We start from the raw sequence: 17,121 nt of genomic DNA, 5'->3' as shown, positions 1-17,121 counted from the left end.
ACCATCACTGTTGGACTTACTTCGTATCCTGGTTATACTGCCATGGTCCTCAACATTTATATATGTGCTGGTTCAAATGAGAAATGCTCCCCACAGTCTCGTGGGTTTGAACACGTGGTCCCTAGTAGGTGGTGCTGTTTTAAAAGGTTATGAACTGTTTAGGAGTTGCAGCTTTGCTGAAGGAAGTAGGTCACTGTGGATGGGCTTTGGCAGTTTATAGCCCTGCCCCACCTCCAGTTCACTCTCTCTCAGCTTCATGTTTGTGGTTAATGAGGTACTCTATCAGGTTCCTGTCCCATTGCCTGATACCATGTTCTCTCTAGATCCACAAGCCTGAATAGATTCTTTTTTTGTCAGGATGTTCTCTCAACAGAAGGCATGTAATAGGGCATCCATGGAAACCTAAGTACTTGTGGGATACATAGTGAGAGGGTGGCCTTGTCTTCTGTTGTGAACTTTTATTGGTTGACCTCAGCCTTAGTTAGGGTTTCACTGCTGTGAAGAGACACCATGACCAAGGCAACTCTTATAAAGATTTACTATAGTCATGGCCCGAAGCATGACACTGTGCAGGCAGACATGGTGCTAAAAGTAAGTTCCTGTTGCTTTTTCAACTGAAAATTCAACCCTCGTGAAAATACAGTTTGTACTATGGTCTGAGATGCACACACAGAAACGAAAGCCCCACAAAACAAAGTACACTCTTAAAAAACTAGAATATTCTCTATTCTACTCCACTGAATTATTCTAATTTAGTGAGGACAATACCTTGTCTGAAAAGATAAAGTGGTAGTTCTAATAAACTGTATACAGTGTGTGTGTGTGTGTGTGTGTGTGTGTGTGTGTGTGATAGAGAGAGTGAGGGAGAGAGAGAGAGAGAACACATGCATATGTGTCCACAGAGACACAGTCTTACAGACACATCAGCAAAAATATTAAGGGAAGCTTTTTGTTGGGGAAGTGTGAGTTGGGTCTCAGTGACAGGCAGGAGAAGAAGCTGAGAATTAGATGAGGTGGAATATTCATCACTGCACATGGCTGGCAAGAAATGGGTTTACATAGGTGCATGGTAAATATAAGACAGATCGTGGCAAACTCAAGAGATAGAAGAATGTGAAATGAGGGTTTCAAACAAGATGAAAGAGACAAAAGTACACCTAGGAAGATTCATCAGACAGGCTCAGGGGAGAGAGAGAGACTGCCCCTGTCACTCTCCACTATGTCTGCCTTGGGGACAGGCTGCCTGCTCTAGGCATTCTTGCTTGTACACACAGCTGTTTACTCTGCCCTTCATCAGCCTGGGGAGCAAACCAAAAATTCCACAGATGCCAAAGGCAGAAAACTGGATGAAGAGGACTATGGAGCTCCCGTGCAACATCTGGAAATGCTGAGTGGAACACAAGGATTTCTAAAACTCAGAGCTGAGCTGAGGAGACACACAAAGGGCAAGGGATGAGATGGCATCTGGCCGCCTGTGGGAGGGCTCTTTGTCTCAAGATCTTGGCAGCATTGCTGCTGTCTACAGGAAGATAAAAAAGGAAGCCTTGAGCCTCCAGTGGGGGGACACTGGAAAGACAAAACCTTACATAAACTCACCTCCAAAACAATGAGGACAATACCTTATTGGCAAAAGTTACCAGGCACAGCAAACACAAACATGGACCTTTGAAAATTGATATCACAGCACAGTCACTTACAGGATGACAGAAAACATTCATTTAAGGTGAATGAATGCATAAAAGAAACCTGGACCTGTAAGGAACAAAATACAACAAATCCCCAGAAACCTTTAAATACATATTAAAAGAGAAATAAACAGGACTTCTAGAGATTAAAAAGGTAATTGCTGAAGTGGAAATTCTGCTTAGGAGGATTAAGTAACATATCAGAAAAAGCCCAAGTTCTCTTGAACACTAATGAACTAAAATATAGGTCTGAGGAAATTATTTAGAAAGCATTCAAAATAAAATGTTAGCAATGGGAGAAAAGAAAAAAGATATGTGATATAATATATGAAGACAGTAAAAAAAAAAAATGTGTACAAGGAGCTGGGCAGTGGTGATGCACACCTTTAGTCCCAGCACTTGGGAGGCAGAGGCAAGTGGATCTCTGAGTTTGAAGCCAGCCTGGTCTATAGAGTGAGTTCTAGAACATTCAGGGCTACACAGAGAAACCTTGTCTCTAATTAATTAATTAATTAATTACAGGAAATGGGTAAAAAGGGTAAAAGGTGATAGTCAGATAATGAATGATCAAGTATTTTCCAGACTTGATGAATGAATGAGTGATGTAAGTCTGAATTCAAAAAGCTTAAGAGTCTCAAAAACAAAAATAAAAATAAATTCACATGCAAACACAGTGATAAAAGCACAGAGCTCCAAAGGTAAGGAGAAAACCACAAAAGCAAACAGAAAAAAAGTAAATCATCTACAAAGCAATTAAAACAAGAGACTTTTTTACAGGAACCACAGAGGCAACTGAGTGAAACAGAGCTCCAAAGATCTAGTCTCAAGGTCTAGAGAATGAATGAGTTCCACCCAGAATGCTATACCCAGCTGAACTATCACCGGAGACTGAGTGGGGACGTTGAACTGAGTAACAGTGGCCTCTTCCTTTGACTTTTATGCTATAAGATAAAAATATAAAAATAACATAAATGACCTCACTTAGCTTGCTTAGCACACAAGAAAGACAAAACCAAGATAACAATGAATAAGAACATAGGCAATTAAATATCCCACAAAGCATTAGAAAATAGAATAAAGTTATCGACTTTTCCATCAATATTAATGGATCTGACTTGAGCATCTTTTGGGTACAGATAGAAATATTGCTGAACAACTGAAAGATGTTTATAAAGATATTAATGAAGGAGAAAACAAATCTGATTTCTGTAGGACATTTTTAGTGTCCATCCTTTTTCCTCTACTAAGGATAGCTTTCTGGGTACTAAAAAGTCATCTATAGAATTTTAAACTTTAATGTGCCATGGTGCAAATTCTATTGTTCACTGTCTACTGAACCATCACAGTAACAGCTGCCATCAGAATTACTTTTTCCTCCTTCTGTTTCTCCTTCTACATGGTTCTCTTCTCTCCCTAAGTCTTTAGATAAGATTATATCCCACGTCTTTCATCCATCAATCTATATTTGAAATAAAAATAGCATCAAAATGACTATGGTACTAAACAGAGCTGGGCATGATGGTGCATGCCCATAATGCCAGTACTTGAGGAGAGATAGACATGAGTTAAAGGCAGGTTTGCTTAAAACCCACTCTGAGACCCTGTCTCAAAACAACAACAAAACCAAAAGAGAATGTTAAAGAAAAAAAATCAATGCTAAATAACTTTTCTTCAGATTTTAGAACTAAAGTGCCTGATGACTTTTAGAACATGAAAGACCTTTCCTTAGTCTTTAGCTCTACACATCAATGAACGGAAGCATGTATGTTTCTGTGAGGGTTAGCCTGAAAGAATAATAATAATAATAATAATAATAATAATAATAATAATAATAATAATAATAATAATAAATATTCCTGTTTGAAAAAAAAACAAGAAATAGCCCCAGGAGGTCAGGTTTGTGATATTCTAACTTTAGAAGAAAGAAAAAACAAAACACATGATGCCCCAGAAAACCCTGCTTAGTGTGTAGCCATATTACCCACAGTGCTTTGCTTTCCATGTCACTAGCTCTTGGCTCTCCTGAATTCCTCCAGATGTAGCTTTGAGGATACTAGCCCCTTCATCACCTAAAGATGTTTGCTTTTGAACAAACATGAGTCCTTCCCACCAACTCTCTTCTGGGCTTAAGGTAAACAGCCTGGGTCTCAGTCTCATAAAAGAATGCCACATAGAGAGTCTCATCTTTAGCAATAAGACCCTCAAATAGAGGGTCATAGTACTCCAAGCAATGAATATTTATCTACGTCTATATCTGTCTATCTTCCTGTCTATCTATCTACCTACCTACCTACTTACCTATCTATCTAAATATCTACAGCATGTACATGCCTTATAGCTATATTTGAAAGTAGACAGAAAAAGTATCAATCTTGCATGTCCTCTGCTTCGGTTCCTGTCTCTGTGTTCCTGCTTTTAAGTCCAGTCACGACTGGTGAGTGATGGACCGTGAGCTGTAAGATGAAATAAATCCTTCCCAAGTTGCCTTTGGTCATAGTGTCTATCACAATGGAAAAGCAAACCAAGATAACAGTGTTTGTATATCATCTATGTATATCCTCCTAAGTAATTTAAAATAATCTCTAGGTGGCTCGTAACACCCACTACAGTGTGAATGCTAAGGGATAGTTGCTATGATATGATACTCATGTCCTGTTCAGTATATGCAATATACACCCCACACACGCCCTAGCTCTCCATGTTTTGATTTGAGCTTGGTTGGGTCAACAGACCAGGGACCCATGGATCTAGAATAGCAGTCATGTTTGGAACAGAGATGGATTTAAGAAGTGGTCCTTTCATTGGCCATACTCACCAAAGGCTCTGCCATAATGATTCGAATCTTACGCTCGGCCTGAGTGGTGAAGTTCACAAATAAACTCTTGAGGACATACTCTCCTGGCTTGCTGTCTGGGTCCACATTGATTGGCAACATGGCTGGTGGTCCTTTCTCCCTGTGCGTGCCTGAAGCAGGTGGGACTGGAGGCTTGATGTAACCGTTGCCAACTGGAGAAGCTGAAAAACAGAGTGGATTTTAATGGATGAAAAAAGGTCATAAATATCCAGACAACATATGTTAGTAAATCATCAATGTAAAAGTAAATCATAAAAAGGTTACACTTCAAATCATAGCCTGCTCATATTCTTTAGAAATGGTTTTAGAATTTAAACATTTTGATCATATAATATTTTTATTACAATAAAATATACCATCTAAAAGTCTTCCTTACCACATGGATATAGGGGATAAATTATATAACATTTAAGATGTTTGGAGCTTCTTTTAAAGTAATCTAGGCAAGTAGATTAAGAAGAGTCAGAAAAGTGATTTCTTGTCTAGGTTTTCAATGGCGGGCTCCCTGTTTTCTATGTTTCATAGTTGAGGAAACTCTTAGCTCATTACTTCCATAAATCTCTAAGAGCCAATTTTCAAAAACTCAGCTGGCTGTGGCTCTCAAATGGATGCACTACTAAAAAGAAAAGGTCTTAGTAGCTCATGCTTGCAATCCTAGCTCTGGGAGGCTGAGGCAGAAGAATCTCTGTGAGTTCAAGGCCAGCCTGGGTAACATAGGTGAGTTCAAGGCCAGCTTGGTATTCAGTAAGAGCAGAGGAAGGAGATCCTGCCTGCCTTTTTATGTCTCTTTCTGCATACACTTGTCAGAGCAATGCAGCACTCAGCCCTTACCCCAGAAGCTTTTATTTGTAGAATGTGGTGGTTTGAATACACTTGGCCCAAGGGAAGTGGCACTATTAGGAAGTGTGGCCTTGTTGGAGGAAGTGTGCCACTGTGGAGGCAGGCTTTGTGGGTTCCTAGTGTTCAAGCTCTGTCCAGTGTAGAAGAGACCTTCCTCCTAGCTGCCTACAGAAGAGGGTCTCTCCTGGTTGTCTTCAAATCAACATATAGAACTCTCAGCTCTACTAGCACCATGTCTGCCTGGGCACTGCCATGCTTCCCACCATGACGATAATGGACTGAACTCTGAAACTGTAAGCCAGCCCCAATTAAATGTTTTCCTTTAGAAGAGTTGCCTTGGTCATGGTGTCTCTTCACAGCAATAAAACTTTAACTAAGACACTACTACTAGATGGTAGTTAACATAGAGACCCACAACTGGCTGAGGCACAGAGAACAAGAGTCTACAGAATGCTCAGCTGTAAAGGGAATACCCACCTCCCCACCAAGACTCAGAGATCAGAGTAGAAGAGCCAGAGATGGTGCATAACTGCAAGAAAGCAGTGTTTTCTGGAGGCAGCTGGCCATTTGCCTGTATGATTCTCCATGGCTCTGACAGCATGCATGCATGCACAAAACCTGTGCAAGCCCACACCAGACCAAACCCCAGCATGGAGAGGGGGCTCTGGGAAAGAAAAGATCTTGTTTCCTTGAAGAGCACAGCCTCTGGCAAGTCAGCCATGTTCCAGGGGAGACCACACATCATAGAATATTTTGTGTAGCACAAGTTGGTCTTGAAGGGTTTTGTTTTGTTTTGGAGGAGAGAATACAGAGTTGGGTGGATAGGAAGAGGGGCGATCTGGGAAGAGCTGGAAGAGTGAACATATTCAGGACACATTGTGAGACACTTGGAGTTCTCAAAGAACCCATATCAAAAGGGGATAGGAGGCTCTATTGATGACATCCAAGGTGTGGATTGAATTTTTGATCCTCACCACCACTGGGCCAAGTTACAGTGCCTGTTTTGAGTTTTATGAAATGTATAGAGTCATATCTGTACTGATTCCGAGCAGGGGTAGCTATCAAGGCTCCTGGGATAGGGAACTATTTTCTCCACACAGAATCCAATTTAATAGAAAAGTGTGTTAATCAGTTAATGAAAATATTTTTATTTATGAATGCAGATGATATATCTGTTTTTAATAGAATTTTGCTGTGTAGAATTCTGAGTATAGAATATTTGAGTGTGGTAGTATAAGCCTATAGCTCCAGATACTGGGGAAGCTGAGGCAGGAGGCTCATTTGAGCCGAGAGTCCAAAGCCAGCCACCGCAACAAATTGAGTGCCTATTTCTTTTTGTTTTGCATTGCTTTATCTTTTTAAAAGAGTCTCACTCTATAGCCCAGACTAGCCTCAAACTTGGAGCCAATCCTCCTGCCTTAGCATCTCAAAAGTTCGGGATCACAGCAATCTGTCACCATGACCGTCTAAGAGAACTGTGATTTTCTAAGAGAAAAAAAAAATTCTAGCATTTACCAGCCAAGTACTAATTAGGTGTCAATTATCCTGTGAAGAAACTAAGATCACATGAGCTTAGGACAGGGGTAAAACATGGCCTTTAAAGGGAACATGTGGTTTTGGGTGATCAGGTACAGACATTAAAGAAAAGAAGGACAGGGAAAGCTCAGCTTATTGAGAGTGCTTATTCTACAGGCAAATAGTTCAAGTCAGCTAATGGAGGTCACTGTTGCTCATGCCGGCCTGGCCTCCAATGCTTGTGGACATCTTGTGGAAGTAGGGCACTGCCCCAGCTCAGAGGGACATCGTATCTGCATTATCTTCCTACTGTATCAAGGTCACCACCCTTCAGAACCAGAGAACTTTCAGTCAACCTAAAACCTTCCTTGGGAAACAATGCTTTATTATCCTGGTGTCTCATGGGGCTGAATGCATTTCTAGAGGCCAGCAGCAACTGTGATGACATAAGATCCTGAGATCACAAGATCCTAGGACTAATCTCATAAAGATAGGAGAAGTTCAGGACTGTGACCCTTGGCCTACCCCTGGCAAAGTCACAGATAGCTGAGATCCACGCACCAGAATACCTATAGTACAAACTCTTCATTTATAAGCCCAAAGTACCTATCCATAGCTGTCTTTAAAGAGTATCTGCTGTACATCCAATCTGATGTCTTTGTATGTAGAGTTTACTCATGTATCAAGCCAAGCACCCCTTAGTCAAAGCAGAGCGAAGGGGAAGCAGTCTCTGGTTCAATGATGGCTCTGGGTTTTCATAGTCCAGCCTAGAGAGATGGTGGCACAGTAAAGGCCATGGGTGAGGACCTTTGAGCTGAATTCACTCCCCAGTTTCAGAAAGCCTTTCTTTATCTCACCATCATCAATTTACAACAAGGACTAGCCTCTGTCCATATTGTTCTCAGGACGAAGCTCAACAAGGAAGCTTTTAGTGAAGCCACTCCCTACTGGGGAAATACTATTTGAGAATCAGGAAATTTGTACAGCTTCATCATTAAAATCTATGCCAACGCCTCCCAAGTATAAGCCTAGTTGGACTATAACCCCAACACTTAGGAAGGGAAAGCCGGAAGAAGAGAAGTTTGAGGCTAGCCCAGGTTATAGAACATCCTATCTCAGACAACAACAAGTAAACCAAAGCACTCCCAAGAAAAACAACAAAGACAGCCCTTGTCTAATCATACCATAGATAAGTCATCAGCCCTTCCTTCCCCTGGGCATTTGCTTGCTTTTAATCCACACATCACTAATTTCATATGTCCAAAAGGAAAGAAGAAAAGGGAAGTGGAAGAGAAACTCTGTTGTTGAGTTTCTAACTTTGGTACAATCTTCTCTTCTGCCCCCTCTTCTCCTTGGCTTTTCAAGACACCATGTGTAGCCCAGGATAGCCTCAAGTCCTCCCTGTAGCTGAGGATGACTTTGAACCTTCCTGCCTACTTTACCGGCATTCCCAGGACCAGTGCAAGCAGCCCAGTCCTTGGTCAGATTTTTTCCATAAGTAAATTCCATTTCTCACTGGACACAAGCACTTACTCCTCACTCACTCCCAGACAGTAGGTGCTCAATGGGCATCTAGGCTTCAGGCCCTGCTCTAGGTGCTGAGAACTGTTGGTGAAGAGGGGCAGTGTTCCCTCCTTATTTTACCAGCTACTTTGTGACAAAGCAGATTCATCACACACACAGACACACATAGAAACACACAAATATACATATATACACACACAGATACACATAAACACAGATACACACCGAGACACACAGATACACAAACATACACACAGATACATATAGATTTACATAAATGCACAGATATATACAGACATGCAGGCACACAAACATACACACACATACAGACAGACACACACAGGTATACATAGACACACAAACATACATATACATACAGACACACACAGGTACACACAGATACACACACGGGTACACAAACACAAACATACACACAGATACACATAGATATACACACACACAAACACACAGATACACAGACACACAAATATACACACAGATACACATAGATATATACACACAAACACACAGATACACAGACACACAAACATACAACACAGGTATACAGAAACACAAACATACACACAGACACACAGATATACAGACACATAAAATACACATAGAGACACACAGATACACAAATATACACATAGATAACACACAGACACACAGACACGAAGACACATAAACATATACAGACAGACAGACACATAGGTATATACAGACACACATACAGAGGTACTAACACACAGACACACACAGAGTCAGATGACAAAACTGAAAGAGAAACTGAAGCAAAGCCCCTGTGGCCAGCAGCTTCTGCCTAGGCTTGATGAGAGGCAGCAGAGTTGCTGGGACTCAGACCGAGAAAGGGAAGGAAGCCAGGCATGTTTGTATGTGTGTCTAAGAAAGTCCAGACACACTTGGCCATCAGGATCTGCTCTTCCAATTCATTCCTGTGCACTGCCGTGTACCTGTGAATCCATTTCAGGGGGAACAGGGGCTATAGCAGCCTGTGAAGGATAGGAGTCAAATTCCAACAAGCACACAGTGCCTTGTCCTTGATTCACGAAGTACATGCCTCTGAAAGGAGGACCAGTCCCCATGGTTTTCGGTTCAGTTGCAAGGATGGATAGAACACATGGCTAGCTTTTCAAAGAACTGGGTGCTGTTTACAAAGGCTCCCCTTCCAGGAGAGAATGAGGATTTGAAATAAGATGCCTGCCCTCAGTATCCCTACAGCAACCCTCTGAAGTAGTGCACCTCTTAGACATGGTGGGCAAACCAGCCCAATGACTTTCTAGAGACAGTGGACCTTATTTTTCAACTAAGGAATCAATGTGTTCAGGAGTTTGTTCATGTCTTCCTTCCTTTCTTTCTTCCCTCCTTCCTTCCTTCCTTTCTTCCTTTCTTCCTTCCTTCCTTTCTTTCAAGATGTATGTGTGTATGTATGCATGTATGCATGTATGTATGTATGTATGTATGCATGCATGCATGCATGTGAGTACACTGTTGCTATCTTCAGACACCCCAAAAGAGGGCATTATGTCCCATTACAGATGGTTGTGAGCCACCATGTGGTTGCTGGGAATTGAACTCAGGACCTCTGGAAGAGCAGTCGGTGCTCAAACTGCCGAGCCATCTTTCCAGCCCCCACTCAATGTCTTCTTTCTGTTGATTCTCAGCACCTTGTTCACATTCAGGTGCCAGAGATTGTTCTTCAGAACTAAGATGCCCTTTGACCCCAAGTCTCATTGTTCCCTAAGGCTTACTTTGTTTACCAACATTGCAGGAACATCACATAAAACACAACTGAGGATGATGCAGCTGCCTGGAGAATGTGCCATCCGGTGCGAGGACAATAATAAATGGTCCACTGTTGTATTTATGAGGGAGCTTAGGAAAGGTACTGCAACTTCTCAAAAGGAGCAGAAGCTCTGGGGATCAGGTACAGGAAACATTAGAAGGAAAAAAAAACCTTCTAAACACAAGAATACTGTTAAGAAATTGACAGTGTTGGGAATAAAAAGAAAATCAGTTCATCTGAGCATCAGCAGAAGGTTGCTTAACAAAGTGTCAGGACATCAGCCAGAGAGATGGCTTAGAGACTGAGAGCACTGGTGGCTCCTGCAGAGGACCAGGGTTTGGTTCCAAGACTTATGGAATTAATACATTCTAGTCTGGATTTTCCAGCCACTTAAAAATTGTTCCTGCATACTTAGGGATCCACAAGAGACCCCTCGGATACCAGAAATTCAATCTTTACCATGATCCTAGACGATAACAGTCTCCTTTGGATCTGATCCAAATAAGATCAGAAAGGTTCAGAGAAGGAAGTGGACTCGGCTAAGGCCTCAGAGCAGACACCTTAGGAGCTGTGTGCCGTGATCTAGAAGCTTCCACATCACTTAGTCTTCTATTTTCTTAGGTATTTAAGACAATTTTCCTTTTAGTGTAGTAGGAACATTTAATATAACTTTTGCTTTCTCCTCTTCTCAAAACAATTTTGTGTTTATTTTTATGTATAGATATGTGCATGCAGATGCATGTGGAAGTCAGGACATCAGATCCCCTAAACTGAAGTTATAGACAGTTGGGAGCCACCACATAGGGGCTGTGAACTGAAGCCTGGTCTCTGCAAAAGCAGCCAGTGCTCATAGCTTCTGAGCCATCTCTCCAGCCCAACAGTTGCCTTATCGGGTCACCAGTCTTTAGTGTAATAGTATTTATTACTTAAATAATTAACAGAGGGATTCTCACCTTGTCTTTTAAAAATCAACCTGTATTTTTCAGACCATACCCTAAAATTAGAGATAGTCAGTTGCATTCTCAGCTATGCCAAATTCTTGCAAAAGCTGAAGTCCAGAGCTGGGTCTGATGGTGCATGGCAATAATGCTAGCACTTGGGAGACTGAGGCAAGAGGATCACAAGCCTACTACTGGTACTCTACCTTCTCTTCCTCCCCCTCCTCTTCCTCCTCTTCTTCTTTCTCCTCCTCCTACACCACACAGACACACACAAAGATAGACAGACACACATACCTAGCATACACAGATGTATTAAAAACTAGGTTTTGATTAATAACCATACACTTCCACCTGCTGATCATCACACTATTATATATTTTAACTTCCAAGCAGCAGTGTTGGGAGAACCTCTAGTCTGGCTCAATCTAATCCAGAATCCATGCTGACACCCCAGTGGACCCTGGGCTCATCATATTCACGGCATATGATTAAGCATGCCCATAGATGCCATAACAAAGCAATCATTTCTGTGTTAGGGGACATAAGAGGTGGCCCTGGTAAAAATCCAACCCCAGACAAGCTAGACCCTCCATAACTTCAGTAACATCTGCTGCTTGTGCTGAAAGTGGATAAGCCAAGTTTACTAATGTGGGATCTGCTCTGGCACGAGCAGGGTTGGGACTTCAGAAGATGATAAAATTTTAAAAAAAAGAATGATTTGGAGGATGAGGTTTCTTACTGACTTAGGGTGTAAGGCAATTTCTAGACAGCCTCATATGTCTTCTGGCCATGGAGACCGCTTTGCTAGACTGCTTGTCCTCTCAAGCCACTATGCACTGAGAACTAGGCATGGAGGATCTAGGAGGCATCGGAAGTCTGACCAATGGTACACCTCAGAATGTGACAGCAGACATTACACTGAGGACACGCAGCTCCTCCCATCTGTGTCCTTATAAAACCGTTCCTGCCTTTGGTCGTTCCGAGAACAAGGGAGAAAGGCGGGAGTTCAACTCAGGAAAGTCAGCACCAAGTCTCTGTCCTGTTTTCTCTCTGCCATCCGTCTAGTATCTTATCAGAGGATAAAGACCGCAACACCTCTGTGACTTCTCTTCTAGCTGTCTGTCACCCACTAAGATGCAATTACACATACTTCCCCCTGATTTTCAAAGTAGGCACTGTCACCAGAGCCTGAAGGAATGTCTGCCAAGACCTGCCAGCAAAGGAAGATGAGGTTACAGTGACATTTCAAGGTCCCTTCTAGCCCTAAGGAGATCAAATAACCAGCAAGAGGCAGGATAATCCTGATTTTCAACTTCTCCCTTCTCTCCAAGAGAACTGACAAAAGGCTCTTTCAGGTGTCCTTTCCCAATTTGTTCTCCCCCCGCCCCCCCACCATGTAGGTCTCATATAGTCCAGGCTAGCCTCATAGCCCTGGCTGGCCTTGAACTCCTGATTCTCTTGTCTGCACTCAAAGTGCTAGAATTACAGGTGTCTGTTGGTACACCTGGCTTTTACCTGGAACAGACTCTGCTAGAAAGGCTGGGGTGGAGAGGTGGCTCAGCATTAACAGACAGCTGTTCTTCTAGAAGACTGGGGTTCAATTCCCAGCAAAGACATGGCAACTCACAACCATCTGTAACTCCAGTTTCAGGGGATCTAATGCTTCCTACTTGGTCTCCACAGCGCACTGCACACACATGGTACATATACACACCATATATATATATACACATTTCTGTCCTCCTGACTATATATATATATATATATATATATATATATATGTGTGTGTGTGTGTGTGTGTGTGTGTGTGTGTGTGGCAATGCACCTCCAAATATATTATATTAAAGAGGAGTTACTTTTTAAGATTTCCATAATAAAAACTTGGTAATTACCACTCACCTTCTCTTGAATTAACATAAGCTAATGAAGATCTATGCCCTATCCTTTCTACAGAGGAAAGCATCTCCAATACCTCAGCCTTCCTAGGTGTACCTCCACTCCCTTAAAGTGCCTACAGCCACAGGAGGAAGCCTGATATTCTTGGCTGTGACCTCAAGACTCATTTTAACATTTAACACTTAAAAAATACATATAATATGTTGAGCATTTATCTGTGTCTCCCAAACCCTGTGCTGGCATAGTCTCTGCTCTGGGCTACCAGAAGGCAGATAGTATGGATACTGGGTGTCTGGCCCAGGTCAGAGGGGACAGGGAGCTTCTGACACAGATGGATGAGAAAGGCCCCTTAGGCTGAGGGAACAGCGTTAAGGTGTGTGCGGGATCTGTCGAGCATCATCCCTCACCTTCACTATCTTCCCACTGTCCATCCCTGCATATGCTCAGGTTTTGCCATCACCTAGTGGCTGGAGAGTCCTTAACACAGGAATGTCTTGTCTTTTTTGTTTGTTTATATGTTTCCTTTTTTTTTTTTTTTTTTTCCAAGACAGGGTTTCTCTGTATAGCCTTGTCTGTCCTAGAACATTCTCTGTAGACCAGGCTGGCCTCTAATTCAGAGATCCACCTGCATCTGCCTCCTGAATGCTGGGATGACAGAACACTCACCACTTCAGTTTTTATTGTAAGCACTTGGCAATGTCTCTGGCACCATCAACTGAAAATTTGTGGTTATTTTCTATTTGTTGATGTGATGTCATCCAGCATCACAACAAAGGACCTGAGTGGATGAGATCATCAGAGTGTACTGATCAATTTGAACTCTTAAATCGGTTGCATAAAATGGAGGCTTTCCATTTTCCCCATTAGAGTTACGTCTTGCGTGGCAAGCCAATGGACATAGACTTGACTTATAGGGCGAATAGGAGCCAGTGGGATCCAGAGCAAATGCTGATCTGATGTTGCTGTGCAGGGCAGGGCACCAAAGAACTACTTAAAGCAACAACACACAGGAAAAGATGATATGATACATATAGTGAGGCAAAAAATGAGGATGGGAACCAGGCAGGCACCTGCGGGAATCTGTATCTTAGACTGAAATCCTTCCGTGTTGACTTTGCTTCATAAAGAGAATATACAAGTTATGTTCCTGGCACAATGACCTTGTGATTAAGGTGCTTAAGAAGTATATTTAGATTACTGTCTCACAGTTCCTTCTTAGCATTCTCCACCTTGGCAGGATGCTGGTTAGAATCCTTGTACCCAAACATTGACAACTGTTGGCTGTGTAACCTGGGGAGGTTACTAGAGTCTTCGGTTTCTCAGTGAGAGAATAGGCATGACTCCACCATTGCAGCACATGAATCCACAGAGGGAACTGTGGATTCACCAAGACTCAGAAGCACTAGAGATAGTATCCATACACAAGGAGTAAGAAGATGCAGGCACAAGTTCAATGTCATCATAAGAAAGCAAAGAGATCCTGTAGAATTAGGGTCGTTCTACACCCTAGTTAGTGTGTCAGTCGCACTAACTCAATGAAGCAAGAAATACAGGAGGGTCCCTGGACACTCAAGCTAGTTTGGTTGAGTCAGGATACAGATTTGGTCTATATCCTGACTCAACCAAACTAGCTGTCGAAAATACACACTTCAATGGTAAGAAAAATGAATATGAAATGTTTTAGGTGACAGCAAAGCATTGTGGGTAACCTTACTAGATACAATCATAGCATTATAGGTAAGAAAATACCTGTGTTTTCTAGAATGGATACTTAAAGGGCTTCAGTGACATGATGCTTACATTTGATTCAAAACACTTTAATAAAGAAAAACCAAGGCCCTAAATAAACCTACATGACTAAGTCCTGATAATTGTCAGAGTATGACAATATGTAGTATATTATACAATTACTTCTCCTTCTATGTTCGTTTAAACATTTAATAATAAGATGGTTTATTAAAAAAAAAAAACAACAAAATGAAATGGACAAACCAACCAACCACCCACAGGAGCAGGAGAACAGAAGGAGAATCCATGTAATACCTGCATTCAACAGGCTGAAGCAGGATTATAAGTCTGGTATGAGCCAGAACTACAGTCAGTTCCAGGATCATCTGGGCTATACATGAGTTCCACAGTCCCCTGAGCTGCATAGCAATAACCTGTCTCAAAAATAAACCCAAAACCAAAATGATAAGAAAACTCAAAACAAAATAAAAGTTGGGCAGTGGTGGTACACGCCTTTAATCCTAGCACTTGGGAAGCAGAGACAGGTGGATCTCCTGAGTTCAAGGCCAGCCTGGTCTACAGAGTGAGTTCCAAGACAGCCAGGGCTACACAGAGAAACTCAGTTTCAAAAAATCAAAATATAAGTAAATAAATAAAATGACTTATTTTTTAAATCTGTCCTATGTTTTATAATACCAATAACTGAAGTATTCTATGTTAGAGCCAACAAACTGTTAAATAAAAAAACCTGGACCCTAGAATTCAGATCAGCTTACATTGGTTTACTAAAGGTTCAGCTCCCCTCATGTGCTGGATAACCCAAACTACACTGAGTGATGTGGTCCAGGAACATTCACACAGAAAGACATGAACACGAAAAGAGGGCGGGGTGTCACTCAGCCATTCCTTACCACACTCACACTCCAACACAGGTTCCACACTCACACTCCAATATGGTTTCCTTAAGGAAATATTCTTTGTCTCCAAATACTAGTAAAGTGATCAATTAATTTCATTGTCATGAAGGCCCTGGTGTATACAAGGTATTCTGGGAAATTCTACAGAGACAACAAAGGTAAATTTTAAAAGACAGGGTCAAAGATGCAAAATTTTTACCCTCATTCATGTGATGCTGCAAGACTTCACAATCGGTCAAGAGCACCAGACTTTAGGAGAGCATCCATTCACTCATGTGTCCATCCAGTCATCAAATGTTTCCTGAATGCCCACTCTACTCCACACACTACCCTATCCACTGAGGAGCGAGCCAGGCATGGCCCTTGCTCTCACATAGCCTAAAACATGCTGGGAGACAGGCATTCCACATAAATGCACATAGACATATGGTTACACAGAGCTGAGTGCTGGCCAGGCAGCTGCGATGACCCCAGCGGGGACACACATCTGTGACTGGGGTTGTTAGCACTGGCTTCCCTGGACTGGAGACACTGATACTGAGAACCAGGTATAACTAGTGATAGATACCAAGAAGGGGGCTTCTGGGTGAGAAGACCGGGAGTCTCGGGGGGGGGTCATAGGAATTATACAGTGGGACAGGACAGGTTCTGGCTGTCCACCAGCCCTCTGCTGGGTTTACAAGGAGTTGTTCTGGCCAGTCATTCCTTGGTATTCCCTCATTCCATCTCTGTGTCACCGTTATTGCTGCCACCTAACACAGAAATTGTATTTTTTCTGTCCTCCTGACTATGCTTCAGTGCCATGGAGTGAGGAATTTATTTTATTCCCTTTGTGTTCCCGCTTTGTGGCACAGTCCGAGGCTTTAATGCTCAGCATCCGATGGAGATTTGGTGCATTAAGTGCCAGGGAAGCCTTAATAGGTACAAGGTCATGAAGTACTCCATCTGGACAGCCTACATTCAACCTTGCAAGGCTCCCCTCAGGACTATGAGGAGAGCTATTTCTGCAGCCACACAATACTTTTACACATCAAACACCAAGGTACCCGGGAGTAAAATAATGCACGCACAAAACGTACAGCCTGTAATTGCAGCGAAGAGTAAAATTCGTAGTGCACTGGGAATGCCTGACTTACCGAATCCTTGAAGCCAAGTTTGTCAAGGCGCAGGTTGTGGCCCATTAACTAGGAACAGGGCCACAGAGGCACATATAGCTCATCTTAACTTTGATGAAACAGAACGGAAAGTTTAAGAGTGGCAAGCGGTGCTCTGCTTGCTGTTGGTCTTGGCTGTGTATACAGGCAGGCACATGTGTGTTCTAGGTCTGTGTAGAATGTGCTCATGTTGCAGGTACTAGTTTAAAAGGCTGCAGATGCTGAGTGACCACAGCCATTCACAGATATCAGAGGGCTGC

At 42.3% G+C, this 17,121-nt stretch overlaps 1 protein-coding gene across 8 annotated transcripts in view; it reads right to left on the bottom strand.

Moving 5' to 3' along the window:
• Positions 1-17,121, bottom strand: part of Fry (FRY microtubule binding protein) — a 407,497-nt gene that overhangs the window by 191,107 nt on the left and 199,269 nt on the right. For all 8 annotated transcript variants that reach the window (XM_031338824.1, XM_031338826.1, XM_031338825.1 and 5 more), the window contains one exon: positions 4,501-4,700. In XM_031338824.1, coding sequence (XP_031194684.1) covers positions 4,501-4,700 — 200 coding nt within the window. The remainder of the gene's footprint in view (positions 1-4,500; positions 4,701-17,121) is intronic.

The sequence above is a fragment of the Mastomys coucha genome, unplaced genomic scaffold (genome assembly GCF_008632895.1).
Source record: "Mastomys coucha isolate ucsf_1 unplaced genomic scaffold, UCSF_Mcou_1 pScaffold22, whole genome shotgun sequence".
Taxonomy (NCBI): Eukaryota; Metazoa; Chordata; class Mammalia; order Rodentia; family Muridae; genus Mastomys; species Mastomys coucha.
Note: the sequence above shows the minus strand (reverse complement) of the source record. Positions and strands in the feature narration are given on the sequence as shown.